The 17,215-nt window shown below is 37.3% G+C and overlaps 3 protein-coding genes across 11 annotated transcripts; 1 reads left to right on the forward strand and 2 right to left on the reverse strand.

The window, feature by feature from the left end:
* Nucleotides 1-892: 892 nt before the first annotated feature.
* Nucleotides 893-4,006, forward strand: LOC140813657 (beta-glucuronosyltransferase GlcAT14A-like). Of its 6 annotated transcripts, none has more exons than XM_073172284.1 (5): nucleotides 893-1,030; nucleotides 2,054-2,833; nucleotides 2,933-3,008; nucleotides 3,097-3,212; nucleotides 3,336-4,006. In XM_073172284.1, the coding sequence occupies exons 2-5, from the start codon at nucleotides 2,257-2,259 to the stop codon at nucleotides 3,833-3,835; spliced, it is 1,269 nt and encodes a 422-aa protein (XP_073028385.1). In that variant the 5' UTR covers nucleotides 893-1,030; nucleotides 2,054-2,256; the 3' UTR covers nucleotides 3,836-4,006. The 6 variants fall into 6 exon arrangements, with proteins under 6 accessions (XP_073028385.1, XP_073028388.1, XP_073028384.1 ...); XM_073172287.1 differs by having other exon boundaries at nucleotides 907-1,030; nucleotides 2,116-2,833; XM_073172283.1 differs by having other exon boundaries at nucleotides 912-1,331.
* A 139-nt stretch (nucleotides 4,007-4,145) lies between these two features.
* LOC140813435 (protein SPA1-RELATED 4-like) lies at nucleotides 4,146-11,098 on the reverse strand. Of its 3 annotated transcripts, none has more exons than XM_073171897.1 (7): nucleotides 9,209-11,097; nucleotides 8,881-9,038; nucleotides 6,851-7,817; nucleotides 6,586-6,759; nucleotides 6,168-6,479; nucleotides 5,848-5,907; nucleotides 4,146-4,559 (listed from the first exon to the last, which is right to left on the reverse strand). In XM_073171897.1, exons 1-7 carry the CDS (start codon nucleotides 10,094-10,096, stop codon nucleotides 4,371-4,373), a joined length of 2,748 nt encoding a protein of 915 aa, XP_073027998.1. In that variant the 5' UTR covers nucleotides 10,097-11,097; the 3' UTR covers nucleotides 4,146-4,370. The 3 variants fall into 3 exon arrangements, with proteins under 3 accessions (XP_073027998.1, XP_073027999.1, XP_073028000.1); XM_073171898.1 differs by having other exon boundaries at nucleotides 4,147-4,559; nucleotides 6,613-6,759; nucleotides 9,209-11,093; XM_073171899.1 differs by lacking the exons at nucleotides 4,146-4,559; nucleotides 5,848-5,907 and having other exon boundaries at nucleotides 6,211-6,479; nucleotides 6,567-6,759; nucleotides 9,209-11,098.
* A 959-nt stretch (nucleotides 11,099-12,057) lies between these two features.
* LOC140813656 (probable serine/threonine-protein kinase At1g54610) lies at nucleotides 12,058-17,215 on the reverse strand. 2 transcript variants are annotated; one of them, XM_073172281.1, is made up of 9 exons: nucleotides 16,900-17,215; nucleotides 16,230-16,868; nucleotides 14,960-15,244; nucleotides 14,491-14,808; nucleotides 14,127-14,354; nucleotides 13,925-14,025; nucleotides 13,718-13,832; nucleotides 12,727-13,194; nucleotides 12,058-12,637 (listed from the first exon to the last, which is right to left on the reverse strand). In XM_073172281.1, exons 2-9 carry the CDS (start codon nucleotides 16,650-16,652, stop codon nucleotides 12,431-12,433), a joined length of 2,145 nt encoding a protein of 714 aa, XP_073028382.1. In that variant the 5' UTR covers nucleotides 16,653-16,868; nucleotides 16,900-17,215; the 3' UTR covers nucleotides 12,058-12,430. The 2 variants fall into 2 exon arrangements, with proteins under 2 accessions (XP_073028382.1, XP_073028381.1); XM_073172280.1 differs by having other exon boundaries at nucleotides 16,230-17,215.

The following is a 17,215-nucleotide window of genomic DNA, read 5'->3' on the forward strand; positions in this document are numbered from 1 at the left end:
TTTTATTCATTAATAAAATAAATAAATTGCGACAAATTAAAGAACATGACTCATGAATGGCAAAAATTTGTGTGAGACGGTCCCACAGATCGTATTTGTGAAACAGATATCTTATTTGGGTCATCCATGAAAAAATATTACTTTTTATGCTAAGAATATTACTTTTTATTGTAAATATGGGTAGAGTTGACCCGTCTCACAGATTAAGATCCGTGAGACGGTCCCACATGAGACTCACTCCTCATGAATATTATCCGTGAGTCGAGTCGACTCGATCTATACTTACAATAAAAAGTAATAATTTTCACATAAAAACAATATTTTTTTCCATAAGTCGGATATAAGATCTATTACACAAAATTAACACGTGAGAGATGATTTCATCTAAAAAATTGTGTAATTGCATATTTTCGTTAACAAGAACCATACTGAGTTTAATAATAACAAATGTACCAACCTCAACCACTAACAAAATTTTAAATCAGATCATTGACTCCACCACTATTATTATCGATAAAATCTTTTCCCAAACTCAATGGCATCCTCAGAAATGAATTCCTGGGTCCCTTTAAATAAAATATATAGAATCAAAGCAATCCAAGAATTGTAAACAAAACGAACTCAATTAAATAATAATTACTGGTTAAGAATATATATATATATATATATATTTAGAAATGGAAAAATATAAAACATTCTAAGAATTTGACAAAGAGATGTGATATTAGCACAAATAATAAACAAAGAGATGTGATATTTACACTGTATTTGATTTATTTATATTTTATTTTATGTATAAATATATGTCAAATAAAAAATAATAATAATAATAATAATAATGGTAAATATCAACTCTTACTGCTCTGACAGGAGATAGGTAATAGGTAATAGGAAATAGGAGAAGCAGACCTTTAAATTTTGCAAGTCCACGGAATGAAGTCATCAATGAAGAAGAAGACGTGGGGTCAAACCGAATAGCACACCACCAGGATTCATTGCGTTCCCATATCTAATCCAATCTAATTTACAGGTTCAAAATATATAGTTTTCTCTGATTTTATCATCTTTTTTAATTGGTCCTATCCTTCTTCCTCCTACAAAGTAGTAACAGAATTACACGCACGAAGCGCTCCCTGAAATTTCGTGATCACTGCAATCTTTAGATTGTAATATTGAAGAACAACTCAAACCCACCATTTTTTAGAATGTTTTTTTTCACTCAAACAGCTCTATTTCTTCCTGTCCTCGAGATCTTTCTCCCCATACACAATATACGTGGGACACGGATGCTTTTTTAACCAACGTGAGGCAATAAATAACATAACATAAAGGTTCGGCTTTTTTTAATTAGAATTGTATGGTTTTAGCTGGTGATTGCATATTCGATTTGTCGCTGACGTACTTGTAGTGTTTCCTTGTAATACAGATTCATGCTTACTTTTATGGTTGATGTTTTGATATTCAAGTTTATTGAACTTCTTGCGATTGCTGTTGTAACTGATATGTTTTTTCTCCCTCTTTTTTCTGGGATTGTGGGTTGATTAGATCGTAGATTGAGTGATCTAAACGAACGATTTGGAATTTGTGCCTTGCCGTCGATATAATTCTCTGGTTGCTGTTCTGTTCTGTCGGTGAACTGTTTGCTAATTTTTCAAGATTTATATTGTGTTTTGGATTTGAGATTTGGGTTTTCATCATCGAGTCCTATTGAAAACTTCTCGCATATGAGTTGATTGAGATAATACAGATGTTTTTTTTTTTGTTAAATTAGTTCTGATTGACTGTGAGCGTTTGCTGTTTCGATTATATTGATGCAGTATTCATGTCTTTTCTGCTCAATTCCTCGGCCGTACGCACAGAAGAATAATATTTTAAGATGAATAATTTTTACTATATTTTTTTGGCTTTGGGCCAAATGATGTTTATTTGTAATATAATAGTGCAGAAATGTATTTTGTTTTAGTCATTTGCTATGTTTGAAGGGTCTTTCGTAATTGTATAAGGTAACTTATGATTCAACAATGACTAAAATTTTGATCTTTTTTGTATCTAGATTCCTTTTAACATAATACATTTCTCCGTTCCGATCAAAGAACTCTTTGATTCATGTTTCAGCAGTCGGTGCTACAATAGGGGTCAACAACCCACCATTATAAATCACTTTTGCGTTCAAATCTTTTGTACGAATATAACAGATATCACAATTCAGTTGTGATGAGAATTTCTTGTTAGCTTTCATGATCACAAGCTTTAGCAATGGGGTACATGAATATGGAGAAGAAGAAGTGGATGTTCCCTCTTGTTATAAGCTCGTTAGTATTCATTTTGCTTCTTGCCACCTCCTTCAATATGGGGCTCGTTTCCTCCTTGAACTCAATCAATTCGGTTTTTTCGATATTCCCTTCTCGTTTAACGAACAATCAAAGCGACCCTTATTTTGCTGAAGCAAAGCTTAATCGAGCTCCACCCCCTCCAGCTCGTCCTTCAGTTCCCAAGTTTGCTTATTTAATATCTGGTTCTAAAGGCGATTTGGAGAAACTTTGGAGGACTCTTCACTCTTTGTATCATCCATGGAATTATTATGTCGTTCATCTTGATCTCGAGTCTCCTCCAGAGGAGAGATTGGAGCTCCAGTCTAGGGTCGAAAATCATACTCTTTTTGCGAAAGTTGGGAATGTTTTTATGAACAGCAAAGCGAATATGGTTACTTATAGAGGCCCCACCATGGTTGCTAGTACTCTTCACGCTTGTGCTATTCTTTTGAAGAGACATAAAGATTGGGACTGGTTTATTAATCTCAGTGCTTCAGATTATCCGTTGGTGACTCAAGATGGTGAGTTTTTGAGTTCTTCCTGGGATGTTACAAGGAATCTGTGATTTATATCTTCGTGCAAGAATTTCTTGAAATATGACTAATTTGTCGTTCTCGCAGATCTTCTTCGCACATTTTCTGATTTGAAAAGAGAGCTTAATTTTGTCGAACACACAAGCAATTTAGGCTGGAAAGCGTAAGTTTTCTGTGTATTAAGTTGGATTGTTTGGTGTTGAGAAGATGAGGCAATGGAAGCTTAGTAATGCAAAATGTCTTGGTTGCAGGAACAAAAGGGCGATGCCATTGATTGTTGATCCAGGACTCTACCAGAAAACAAAGTCCGACGTATTTTGGGTTTCTCCCAAGAGAAATTTACCTACAGCATTTAAACTGTTTACTGGTTAGTTCTTGCATCTGTTTTTTCAGACTCGGTGAAATATTAAATACGACATTTCTCAATTGTTAGCAGATAAAAATTTTGTGCACATATGTCTATAACGTAGAGTTTTATCGCCATTTGCAGGCTCAGCTTGGATGATCTTATCACGCTCATTTGTCGAATACTGCATATGGGGTTGGGATAATCTTCCCAGAACTCTGCTCATGTATTACTCCAACTTTGTTTCCTCCCCAGAAGGCTATTTTCAGACTGTCATCTGTAACGCCCCCGAATTTGCTTCGACTGTTGTAAACCATGACATGCACTATATTTCTTGGGATAATCCGCCGCAACAACACCCCCACACTCTGTCCCTCAACGACACTTATAAAATTTATGCTAGTAATGCTGCCTTCGCACGTAAATTCAAAAGGGATTCTCCTGTCTTGGACAAAATTGACAGAGAACTGCTGAGGCGAAAAAATGGGAGCTTTACGCCTGGTGGCTGGTGCGCAGGAAAACCACGGTGTACTAAGGTCGGGAATGTAACGAAGCTTAGACCAGGTCCTGGTGCTGAAAGGCTTGGAAGACTTATAGGTAAACTGGTTTTGTCACCAAAATTCAGACAGAACCAGTGCGGATAGATTTCTTGTATCATTCTTGCTCCTGGACATTATAGATCGAAAATACTACTAGTTACATGGCAAGCTCCATTGATGCATTATATTACACTCACACGCCACTTAGCCACATTTTTGTAGGCTCTTCCTAATCAGATGTTGCACAATATTCTTTATGAAAATCGATTTATATCTTTCTCGGCATACAGTTATATTTTAAGAGGGCCATTCTCACGTTTCCATAAAATAAAATACGCATTATGATTTCACCAGCAGTACAAACGCCAATAAAATTTGTCTTTTAAGTGAAGATCAAGAACCATGTGTTGAGACTATACAAGGATATATCAATATATATCAATATATATTATATATTCGCCTCACCCTTATCCTTTCTAATCTTTATATATACACATTCAATCAAAAATATGAATCTCATTATCCGTATTAAAATCATGTCCATTACAAAAGCTACAGCAATTTTTTTTCTCAATGCACCATCACCCCAGCATCAACTACTCTGAGTGGATTGTGGAAGTTTTCCGAATAGTTCTAGTAGTCAAGCCATCTCCAGAAGCTTAATATTTCCCATAGAATTTGCAGCAACTAACGTGGAGGACTGGCTGCGCCAACATACAGAAGAAATGAACCGTGTGGTATCATCCACTTCATCACCGGAAAGTGGATCCATGCTATTAAATCTGTATGTTAGTGTGGGCATGGGAAATGCTTTGTGATAAACAAAAACCTGCATGGATATAAATAAATTAGAGAGAAGAAAGACAATGTAATATTCAGTGAAAAAGATTTGAGAGGCGTTAGCTGAGGGTCGTGATGAATATAATATCTCTCTCCCGAATAACTATGCCACTTATACATCTTATTGAAATTTCTTCTGCGGTACTGCCTAACTGCTGTGAGAGAGAGAAAGAAATGTAGAAACTTCTTTCCCAGACCATCTGTACCAAATATGCTAGGACTAGCTGTTTTTTAAGTGACGCGACCAGCAAAGACTGGTCTGGACGATAACTTCCCGAGAACTATATCATGAATTTTTTGAAAATAAACGCTTAATATAATGGATTTAATCCAACCATCTTATTTATGGAATCTAGTTTCTCTCTTCTAAAACTCCATGCCACTGAACCCTCTTGTATCGGGAGCCTTTCATCTATCAATAAGGGTCATTAAAACACATGCATTTGGCTCAACCCATGTGACCGATGGTCGCCCCAAGAATTAATCATCATTCCTGTGCCCACTTCAAGCCAATGGCCTCTTTCCAGTATCCCTACTTATCCTCTTCTATCCCACTCTCAAAGATGTAAGCTAGTACTATCCCATTTACCCTTGACGACATCATTTGTTTCAGTTGATAGGATGCTAATGAAATAATGATAGATTTCTAATACATCTTCATCCTATGTTCGGTTTACTAATTAATTGTTCTACTTTCTTTCTTATCCTATAAAATCAAATGATTTATTATTCGATAAATAATCACCTATCATCCTGTTAACCGGACAAGACAATACCGAACATGATCGGTGAAATGACAATTCAGCTTTGGAAGAAAACTAAGCGTCCTACATCGCTATTTACTTGTAATTGTGTGCGCATGGAGCCCTATGCATGATAGGTGAGTGACTTCTTTAAGTCCTCTCAATTGATTTATCTTGCCGGGAATCAAAAACATCGTAAAGATCGGGGCCTCACTAGTCACCACCACAGGTAATTGTCCCCATCTCAACCACACCCGAACAAATCAACAAGGCATAGATGTTACCTCCGTGACTCTTTTTAAAATCATTGTCAATTTATTTTCTTTTTTTGGTCACAAGAAGAGGGCATGGCGTAAAACATGTTTAGAGAAGTCTGTTACAAGCAAGAGTAGCAGTTCTTGAACGAAAAATTATCAGCAGCAGTTAACTAGAAAGAACTACATAGGAAAGCATATATGTAGTTACTAATTAAAAATTAAAAGACGAAAAGCAGATTGTATAGCAAGTATCAATATACAGCACCACGTAAAATACCTCATTTGTTTCTGAGCCAGTTGCAATGTAGCCTTCAGATACAGACAAACCAACAAAATTCTGAAAAATGGGTGATCTATCCATCAGTGTCAAACTTATTATAATTTTGTTAACTGCAATATCTGGGCATTAGAATTGGGTGGGGAAATATCAAAGAGATACTGAATCGACAACAAAATAATGGAACTTGAACCTGAGTACCTGACTACTGTCCCAGAAATTTTTTGTGAGTAATCAACTAATCATGCATTAACATTTCGAATAATGGTGTCCTCTATTTATGGTACTACCATTAAAAGAAAAAACAAGAAACACCACACCTTTACATTAAGGTGGCCAGTGAATGACTGCAGAGGACAATCGATAACTCTTGCTGTGTTCATGGACAAATCCCAGAGCTTTAGTGTGTTATCCGTGGATGCAGACACAAGAGTTGTTGAATCTATGAACTTCACGTAACTCACTGTTTTGTTATGACCAACTAGAGTGCAAAGGGGAATTTTTGAGTTACGAAGATCATAGTAATATATCATATGATCTGCTGAACCAAATGCAAGGGAGCGACCGGAGTCAGTGGGAAATTGAACACAGCAGACATTGGCCTTTGTCTTAATGGTACCGACACTTGCTCCCTGCGGTGGCAATTGAAGCAAGAAAATTAACTTGTTACATTTCTACAATTTACTTCATGCAGCAATGATAACTAGATGCTTTAGTACATTTAGTTTCAAAGCTCACATCCACCAAGTGCAAAAATAGAATTGCCTGATTGATATTCCAGAGCTTAACGGTACCATCATCACTCCCGCTAGCCAGCATGGTTGGATCAGCCACTGAAAAGTCTACAGACCACACACGACGCTCATGTTCTCTCATTTCCATGAAAATTTGGTTTCTCATGGCATCCCACACCTGAAGGTATATCCAGAGAGACTTGATCACAACACAATTAATCACTGGAAGAGTAAGTGGAACAGATTTACACATTTAATATCAAACTTACCTGCACCACCCCTTCAAAGTTACTTGAAGCAATCTGACTTTTAATGTAGCCGTTCCAACATATGCTGCTGAGCTTCGATCTACTTGCCATTTCTACCACAGGATAGTGAATATCACGTTCTTCATTTAAGATTGAATTGTATTCAAAAACTTTTATCTTCTTGTTTACACCAGCGGTCGCAAAAAACTCCCCATCACGGTCAAAACTAAGGGAGCATACGAGGTTGGAGGAATTTAAGAGATCCCCTTGCTTTAAGTTTGCTTTAACTTTGAGCTTACTAAAAGATAGATACTTGCATAGGCCTTCAAGAAATGTGTTTATCCACCCACTTTGCTTCTGCTCATTGCACCTTTCTTTTGATGATGGATTACTGATGGAACTTCTTTCAGTTGCAGAAATAGATCCTCTACCATCACTATTAACAGGAAAATTTCTGACCAATGATCTGCCTCGTGGTTTGGCAGCCATGCGTCTCGTTAAAAAGTAAGCTGATTCCAGTTTCCTAATATTAGTCATCAGTCTAGAATTTTTGGAGAGATCGTTCCCCTGATATCCAGAAGGCATCTCTAACTTTTGATGTTCATCTGCACGGTGGGAAGTTTCACCTGGGTTGCTGTCACAAAGGCCCTGCCTAATTCTCTTTCTAGAACCTGAACTACCAGAATCATCAGCGCCAGTAATGCTAATTGACTGGCAACCTGAGGTGGAATTCTCAGCCAACTCTAATTTTTGGCCTCCTTTTATTCTAAGAGCTGTCTGCAGATTTGAGACTTCTTCTATGTCAGAAGACATTATGGATATGGTTTCGTTCAAGGTATCTGCAGTATCCTGCTTCCTTTGTTGCAGTAGCAGAAGAAACTCCAGCAACAACTCCTGCTCTTCTATCTTCTCTCGAAGGTCTATGGCAGCTTCTCGTTCTTCTATGCCATCTCTTGGTGCATTCAAAAACTCACTTTGCAGCAACTCACTGCAAACAGAAAGAGAGTATCATGGCTGTCAAACACAACTTAGAAACAGAACACGCATCTGCGAGACAAATCCACCGAGAAGAGTATTTGTGGAGAGTTTAGTGAAGATGGGACCAGAGTTTAGTGAAAATGGGACCGTCTGATGTACAAAAAAATATGCTATATAGAAATCACACTTGATCATAGAAATTAGAAAGATTGAACATGTATGACGATATAAATGAACAGTCTGATGACTATCATATCCACCCATTTTATATTTTTCCTGTGAAAATAGAATGCATTTGTCTGCAGGTAATTGCATATCAAATGCAATGAAGTATCTAAATCAGTTTCGACAAAGCGCATGTTCTCGCTTTCATATTTTTAAGCAACAGCTCAAGCATGCACAAATTCACGAGGACAGACAGCTCAACTCTGCTATTTCCCCATCAATAAATCAATATTAGCACTCTTATGCATATAGTACTCTCAAGGCAAGTAATTTACGAGTCTACAAAATGAGCCACTTTAGATAGAGAAGCTCGTTTTAGAAATAATCCTTATCTTTACAAAATGCCCTGTTCAAAAACAGGTAGCATCTGGTGGGTCTTCATCTCTAAAACTACGCTTAAAAAAAAACAAAAGCTAGAAGATAGAAATATGTGACTTTTAGGCTTTTGCTCCAACTTCATTTCAAAAAATATATCAAAAGAAGCTCGTTTAATTCCTAAAATAGAAGTAAGAAAAAAAACTCTTTTCATTAAACAACCGAATATAAAACTGTTTATTATTTAAAAAATAAATTCTAAAAAAGTCACACTGTCCAAGAGTTCAAGTACTTTTTAAAGCTAAGAACTTCTGTATCTAAACTACCCAATATCTACAAGAATTACAAAAAACTCGTAATTAACTCAACCAGATACATTATCAAAAGAAAAACATATGCCTTGTTGAAGTGGATAATAGAAACCTTTTTCGTATGAAAGGGAGATAATGTTGCAGGAAATAAATGAATACAAATAATAAGGAAAATAAAACTTGAAGCTTCAACGGATTGGAAATGCTCAGACAAAAACCCACCCTATTTTTGGTCTGCTACTTGGCTCTGGATGTAGCAACCATAAGCAAAATGAAGCTTCTTTAGGCCACTTGAGAAGTAACTGGGGAGGGAGGACCCGGTGTCTCAGGCTTGCCATAGTCGTGACTTTCTCTTCCATTGAATTAAAAGGGCAAAATAACTAGCTCACGAGTAAAAAATTATATCAGTAACGTCCTAAAATAAAAAAAATTCATCACGCTAAATCTAACTCATTAAAGATCAACACCAAGAAAACCAGGAAGATGGTGACAAGCATCGGAAAGGTAAACTCGTACTAATTTTTCACACAAAGAACTGCCTACCACTGACCTCAAAGAGCAAGACACCAAGCTGATAGATATCAGAAGCACAGGAACTATTACAGTCGCCAACCTCTTCTGGACTGCTGTACCAACTGGATTCTTTGAGCAATATTTGTTTCATTGGAAAGGAATTCTTCTTATCACCTGTTCGTTCGTTCCCAATGACTTCTGAGGCTTGCAAAGCCTGACCTGATAATGATTGCATGCAACTGGCATCCGAATTCATATGGGAAGTGGGATTCACAACATCAGTCGGGGGCCCAGAATCTTGTATGCCTAACTGACTTCTTGATCGGAGGTGTGAGTGTAAATCATGGGATGAAGGTGAAGCGGAACCCTTAAACTCAGCTGTTTGACTGTTTTCTCCATAGTCCATCGAGTCAGAATCCGAATCCGAGCAAGAAGCAGATTCAATGAAAGAAACACGATTAAGTGAAGACATGATAAAGCACGAGGGGCGGACATTGTGAACAACAATTCCCTGAGAATGTGCCAGGTTTACAATATCTACAATTTGAGAGAATATGTGAAGGCATTCAAGGGCATCCACCGTCCTTTCGGGATTATCCAACCAGTGTCTCAGGCTAACATCATTGCATTCCAAGCTCCGACCTCCAGCTGCGTCACCATCCTCGGTTGCCCCAGCTTGAGTTTTGTCGTTGATATAGGGCCACAGGGTTCGTTCACTCCCTTTTCTCACTAATACTAAACCAGATTCATGGGATGCATTGCCTCCCGACGACCTGACAGTTCTTGCTTGAAAAGTTCTGGGATTTCTATCCAGTAACGATGAAGAGTTCAACCCCCTAGAATTATCAGACCTTTGCCAATTTGACTCGGACGAGCCTTCCATAATTATCCACCTGTAAGGGTACCTACATGAATCCCATCGCATACACAAACGATATAGCACGATAATACTATCCACAAACTTTTTACAAGTTCTCTCACCACCAAAACCTCCATTTCGATCAAGTGCACGTCATAGCCACGAAATACTAAAGCTTAGATTATGTCTATACATGTACTTGCATCTTCGTTAAAGTAACTCATTCAAACGAGGATAAAGCCCATCCCAAAGATCATCATCAGATAATGTCCCTTCCAGCAAATTCACCAAAATAAGGGTACACTGGTAACTCAGATAACCCACAAAAGTCCTATATGCAACACAGAAAGAAAAAGAGATACAGAAAGCAGCCCCAGTACTCAATATGAGAAAAGGGGAGAGAGGCCTAAGTTAGTTGGAGTTTCAGATGGAGCAAACAAACACATGAGAACCACACAAACTGATAATCTTAACTCTTTCTTCAAAGCTCAACAGGAGTAATAAAACAGTGCGCTTTTTTTATCTCTAGAAAACACCAGAGCCTCATGTTTGCTCCCCAAGGTATTTTTTCCAGGGAAAAATATATATAAAAAAAAAAAGGAGTTTGGATCGTCTACCCAAACCACAAAATAGGTGCTAAAAAAACACAGGCCTCATGTACAATCCCCTGATGGATACCTGTATAAATGAATGTATACAATGTCAAAAAACGAGTCTCGTTATATCCTTTTTTATGGTAACCCTAAATGGATGCTATGTTATCATCTACAGCCACATTCCACCCCCTCCAATTCCAATCTCCTGTGCATTGCCCATGGCTACGTGGCTAATCCACATCCTCAAGCTCCCAATCCCCAATTCAAATGAAAAGTAGCAACAACATGTAAATTTTAAATTTTTATATTTGATGGTTTTAATCCAATAATAAAAGATAAAATTATACTCCAGATACGTGGTCCACAGTATCTTCAATTCCCAACAACACAGTCTCTAAGATGTCGAAATTGAATCACAATAAAATATTATATAATCAATTATGTGTGTCTGTGTTAAAATTGTAGACTGGTTAGTCGTTAACCTAATCTGATGACGTAAATAAAAAGAAGCAAAGTTTTTTTTTTTTTTTGATTCAAAAAAGAAGCAAAGTTACTCTCTTTGGAAAACCCATTATTCATTATAAGCTTCCAACCTATGAATGTGAGAAAAAATGTCATTATAAACAGAAATCGGACACGGTGTTTAGTTCTGCTTTATCTCGGGCACAACAAATTGCAGGAATTTAATTTAATGGATAAGTACAAACAATGTAGATAAGGGGAAATCAGTTCTCCAAGAATAGGCTATGGCGGCATTCCCTCCAACAAGAAGGTTGCATATCAGGCTGGCTATCAACAAGTGGAAACCATTTCTAACATGTGGAAGCAATTTATGTATTTTATAAACATAAAAATCAAACGGACCGTCGAAAAATCTTACTATTTTGGGATTTTTTTCATTTCACTTTCTACATTTATTGACATCTTTCTTGCTTTTGTTTTTATTAATGTAAAACGTGCAACAATCTTTTGAATGGATTAAAAATATATAAAATAAGAAATTTATTTATAATTGAAATGAAATTTCTGTTTTCGTGTGCAAATTCTTCTTGGGATTGCTTTTTGCATATTAGTATCTGGTATTGAATTTCAAGTTGAAGTTTTTTATTTCTACTATTATTATTAGGGGCTTTTATGGTGCAATGCTTGGTGAACAAAAAAAATTCCTGAATACCTATAAGATTACAAAACACTTCATTTAATTTTAAAAAATATTATAAAAATCTATTGTGATAAATATGTAATTTATGTAAATTATTACAATTAAATTTTTAAATGATTATATCATCTTTAACACACAAAAAATACTTTTTTAAACTTTTTATATTTTCCTTCACAAGAACAATAATTAACATAAAAAAAATTAATTGTATAGTTAGAATTTAAAAGTCAGTGCTTAAACCTCATATGGCATGTAATCTGACTGAACAATTGCCAAAGACATAAGCTACGCTTTGTGACCAGCACATGTTTTCAACAGCTCCGAACATTTACACAAGAGACTATGCAGTACTAAAACTTAAAAATCATGATAAGCTTTACAAGAATACTCCATACAGATGCAAAAGACTGCCAAATAGAATCCAGAAAATGGAAGGATTTCCCATTGAACTCTAAAACTAGAGGGAACTGGCCACAACCTACCTTCTGCAGCACAGTGCAGTTACACCCCCTATTTATACAACAATTTCCTCCCTCACACATTTTCCACAAGAACAAAAAAATAATAAACTAATTATTAAGATTCACCCATAATTTTGGTGACATCTTCCTTCTTCCATGGTTTCCAACTGAATTTTCTTGTTCAACGACCTGAAACAAATAATGAATTTGTTGATAGCTGGTTTCTATCAGCCTGGAGTTTTCTCATCCTCGCCTTGTCCAGTCGAGCTCGTCGTACAGCTTCTTGAATTTGGCGGTCGTTATCTTTCAACATCTGATCCACTTTGCCTGAAGGAACCAGAAGCGGTCCCGAGTAGTGAATTTTGTTTCCCTTTGACCCATAACCGAGCTGGAGGGAGATTATTATTATAAGTACAACAGCCCAAGCTATGTTTCGATAGCTATGCCACATAAAGTAAACATAATATGACTACTTACAAGTACGGGATTGTTGCTAGTTCTTTCGTCATCGTGCTGCTGAGAATTGGCACTTGAATGATTCTTCTGGACTTGACTCATTGCAGAACTTGAAACCTCTTTGTATGATCCAGGAAACCTGGCGATAAGTTTTGGAACTTCGTGCTGAGGCAGAGATTTATCCCTACGCTCTTCAGACAGCATGCTCCTTCTTGCAGCAACTAAACCAGACATGGCTGTTAACTCAGCCACAGCCAGGTTTTTCGGAGCATCTTCCAAGTTCTTTCCGGCCTTTGCCCAGGCAGCTCGATTAACCAACGGCCCAGAATGGGAAGCTCTCTTGTGGATATTTCCATGAGGCTCATTGTTTGCTTCATCCACAGATTGGGATGGTCTCGGTGGTTCGATAGGAAAACCAGATGCAGCTTCTTCAAAATGAGAGTCAAACATCTCACTCCTGCTCTTGGGGTTGGACTGACCTTGCCTTTTCTGTATTCAAAAAACACATTAGTTTTGGATGTACTTTAAATATAAGCCTATACAGAGCTTACGCAATTTCACAAGGATCAGATTCAAGAACCTGCTGTCTGATGGTCAAACACATAAAAGGAGCAAGAATAATAGGCCAAATAAAACTATAATAACTTAAAAAGGTCCACATTTTACTACCACCCTTCATTGAAATATATTTTACATCTCCTTCAAAAAAACCTAATACACATCTAAATATTGCTGTTTTCTGCATTCAGTTCAAGACAAAAGTGATCATAATAATTGCCTTCAGAAAAACAATTTTTGATGTAGGAAACATTTTAAAATTCAAGTTTGATCTTAAAAATGCTTTCTTTTCTGATGGAATAAAGATGGAATTTACATCAATAATATTTTCTCAAGTTCAAGACAAAGTTGCCTTAGCTGTATAATTAAATACAAGAATATTACACCCATCATAGTGTTCTGCAACCAGCGTAAAAAATTGGAACAATATTTGACAGGTCGTATAGTTAGTTACCTGCATAGATGAGACTAACTCAGCATTAGCATCAGGGGCGGGTACGGCACGAGATTCTCTTGGTCCTCTCTTTTCTAGGTCATATCTTTGAACTTTGTTCCCAGCTGCTATTAGTCTACATGTTCCACACATTTACCAGACATTCAATAATTTTTTAGATTTATATTATCTGAAAATAGACAGTAACTTTCAAATTTGAACAACTACCTTCTTGCTTCTTCATCTCGTACTTTAGCATCAAACTCTTTGCTAGGAGGGTACTTCGGTAAACTTGAAGGATCGCAAGGATATGGTCTTACCGTAAAGAACTGCGAGAAGAGTTACAAACAATGTAAGAATTCTTAAACAATCAGTTTACAGACTCATTCCAATATGTGACCTTAAAAAAATATTAAGTAGAAAATGTTACCTCATTCTTCAAAGCAGAGGCAGTAGATCCACGATCTGCAGGATCTATGGACAGCAAGATCTCTATGAGTGCTAATGCCGGTGCAGGGAAATCTTTGAATGTTTCGGCAACATGACGATTGTAAGGTTGTTGGGGTTTGAAAATTGTTGCATGGGGCAACTTCGATTTTCTCCAATACTCCTCAGAAGGTGACCCACAGAGTTTAAAAATTTTATGCAACTGCTCAACCTGAAAAACCAGATTTGTGATTTCCCCGCCATTGTACTTAAAATTACTCTAAAAATAAATTATCTATCATTAGACCTTCACAAGAACTTCATCGCCTCATGACAGTTGAAAGTGAGAAACTACAACAATAATGTACCTCTGTTCTTCCTGGCATGATAGGCTTGCCAGCATATAATTCAGCAAGTATGCATCCAGTACTCCATAAATCTACAGCAGTACCATAATGCGTAGCTCCAAGTAAAAGCTCTGGTGGCCGATACCACAGCGTCACAACACGGCTGGTTAGTGGTTGACTTTGCTGAGGATCAAAGAAACTAGCCAAACCAAAATCTGCAATCTTCAGGATCCCATTATTGTCAATCAAAAGGTTTGAGCCTTTTATATCTCGATGAAGGATACCACGACTATGGCAATGGTCTAGCCCACGTAAAAGTTGTTGCGTATAGCACTTAACCTGGAACAAAGAACAAAACCGTTTTGGTCCTTCAAATCTGAGATTCAAGGTCAGAAGAATGCATGTAAGTAAAAACACAACTCTTGAAGCAAAAAAGAGAACTTTTCATTATACAATTGCAGTGTAGGAAATACATGATATCTGCGCACACCTGAGGTTCAGTAAATCTGAGGCCAGGACGGCACGCAAGTCCCGCCAAATCATGCTCCATATACTCGAAAACAAGATACAAGCTGCAAGACATCCGTGAAGTAACTAGACCTTCCAATTTAACGATATTTGGATGGTTAAGCCTGCGCAAAATGTGAATTTCCCTCGCCATAAAGCGGACGCTCTCTGGCTCCAGATTATCAAATCTCACTTTCTTCAAAGCAACAACCTTCCCTGCATCAAGATCACGGGCACGATAAACGTTACTGTAAGTACCCTGGCCAATCTGTACAAAAGAAGGCCACAAAGAAAAAATAAGTATTAGCAGAGAGTAATCTTGCAAGAGCACATATCATCAATGTACTTAAATTAAAATATCATACATAAACAGAATTTCGGCTTGTGACAGGAACATGCATAAACTTCATTACAAACATGTGGAAGACAAGAAAGAAAATACAGATTAAAGTAGCATAATTTGCGACTTAATTGTGATAACACACGTATATGACCAGAAGCAGAGACTATATGACACACAAGTCAATATAACTCCGCGTTGATTAGGATTCGGAAATGCAATTGTTGTGCTCAAGTAGCTTATGGGTAGCACCATCGGCTTTCCAGGACACATGGCTTGTGTTTGAGTTACGTCAGGTGGTTGAGTATGAATTTTTTTATAAACCCACACAATTGTTGGCTCTCAATCACTATGAGACTGTGATAGAGTTCCTACATTCATCACATAATATTCGCATGATTACGCTGTTCGGTGCAGCATTACTATCAAAAAAGGATTCAAGATCGTAGATAGTTCATACATAAATTTGTCTGGGAGTGACATAAAATGGCCAAACATGAAACCCACTCCATGGGTTTTTAAAAATAAAAAATGGGTTTAAAACAGCAGAGTTTAGCCTCCCAAATTAATAAGAATATGCAGCTGTATTGATGACAAGTCATTATCATCATTCCAGAATTTGAAGTTGGTGGAGACTGGAGAATACGGTTATCCAATTCATAGTTGAAAATAATAAGAATATAAAAACATTAGCTGCTAATTGAATCACTCGTTAACATAAAAGGACTTCATCTTTCAAAGGCATACTGTTTTGGTTCATTCATATCATTAATATCCATGGATGATAATGGATCTAAAACATAGCACTTGTATATCATCCACTGTTTCAATCAAGCGAGCATAGACAATGTCATATAAGTTACATTTCAAAATAGTTTGATACATGCAACAAACAAAACATCAAAAGCCTAACCTTATCCAACTTTTCGAAAGAGTCTGCCCTCCTAGGGACCCACCCTTTAATAGCTTCGCCAGCCACAGCAGCTAACCATGGTGGCCATCCAGCTGCTACCTCTTCCCCTTCAATTGCTCTAGGAACCATACCCGCCCCAGGATGGTGTGCGGCAGTTACATACTCGGCCTTCTCCCGCTTCTTCTCCAATTGTTCTACATACAACCTAGATGAACCATTGACTTGCTTGTCTACAAATATAAACCCGCCCTCGTTGCTATTACTATTACCATCCAACCTATCCTTCAACCTCGAATTCTCCTCCCTCCGAGAAGAAACAGCCCTTGGAGCCCGCAAATCCGAAGATTCCTTACCTGATGGCTTCTCCCTTGGACTCTCATTACTATCATCAATGGCATAGGGCCTACCACATATACAACCCATTCTCGCTAAGTAAACCCAATTCACCAACAACTCATCTCCCAGATCGGACTTCTTTACACATTTAGTCACCCCAGGAACCTTTCTTCTTCCATTTCTTCCAAACAATCAAATCCATCCAAGAAACCAACTTTAAGCCAGGATTCAATACAGTTTGAGCAGAAACGTAAATTAACCAACTCCAACGCTTGATAAAGACACAACTAACTGGCACAAACACTTGGAGGAACTCTTAGAAAGAGTTCAACACAAGGAATACCCAACAACTGAAAATGTACCAATGATGTATACAGACGCTCAAAAAGGAAATTCAATAAGAAAACCGAAAAGGGATCACAATTGGTGACTGAAAAGACAATGAGGCATCGATGAAAAGTTGGGTCAGCAGTGATTCATGGCTTGACATGGGTGGATCTAGGGCATAGACGGAATAGTGTTGAGAGAGATGGTAGAGAGAGAAGCGGAGACGATAGATGACAAAAGGGCTGAATCTTTTTTTTCTTTTTTTTTTTCTTTTTTTCCCTGGAGGTGAAAGAAGTGTACATGGAGTTTTTAGTTATGGTGTA

Source organism: Primulina eburnea, chromosome 15, assembly GCF_022965805.1.
Source record: "Primulina eburnea isolate SZY01 chromosome 15, ASM2296580v1, whole genome shotgun sequence".
NCBI classification, from domain to species: Eukaryota; Viridiplantae; Streptophyta; class Magnoliopsida; order Lamiales; family Gesneriaceae; genus Primulina; species Primulina eburnea.

What these genes read in the sequence shown, in the direction of transcription:
- LOC140813657 (XM_073172284.1), top strand. Translation starts at nt 2,257, where the DNA reads ATGGGGTACATGAATATGGAGAAGAAGAAGTGGATGTTCCCTCTTGTT. An exon ending in TCCGTTGGTGACTCAAGATG is followed by an intron (nt 2,834 to 2,932) that starts GTGAGTTTTTGA and finishes TCGTTCTCGCAG; the next exon opens with ATCTTCTTCGCACATTTTCT. An exon ending in AGCAATTTAGGCTGGAAAGC is followed by an intron (nt 3,009 to 3,096) that starts GTAAGTTTTCTG and finishes TCTTGGTTGCAG; the next exon opens with GAACAAAAGGGCGATGCCAT.
- LOC140813435 (XM_073171897.1), bottom strand. Translation starts at nt 10,096, where the DNA reads ATGCGATGGGATTCATGTAGGTACCCTTACAGGTGGATAATTATGGAA. An exon ending in AGTAGCAGACCAAAAATAGG is followed by an intron (nt 7,818 to 8,880) that starts GTGGGTTTTTGT and finishes TTCTGTTTGCAG; the next exon opens with TGAGTTGCTGCAAAGTGAGT. An exon ending in ACTTTGAAGGGGTGGTGCAG is followed by an intron (nt 6,760 to 6,850) that starts GTAAGTTTGATA and finishes ATATACCTTCAG; the next exon opens with GTGTGGGATGCCATGAGAAA.
- LOC140813656 (XM_073172281.1), bottom strand. Translation starts at nt 16,652, where the DNA reads ATGGGTTGTATATGTGGTAGGCCCTATGCCATTGATGATAGTAATGAG. An exon ending in TCATGCCAGGAAGAACAGAG is followed by an intron (nt 14,355 to 14,490) that starts GTACATTATTGT and finishes CTGGTTTTTCAG; the next exon opens with GTTGAGCAGTTGCATAAAAT. An exon ending in AGTTAGTCTCATCTATGCAG is followed by an intron (nt 13,195 to 13,717) that starts GTAACTAACTAT and finishes TTTTGAATACAG; the next exon opens with AAAAGGCAAGGTCAGTCCAA.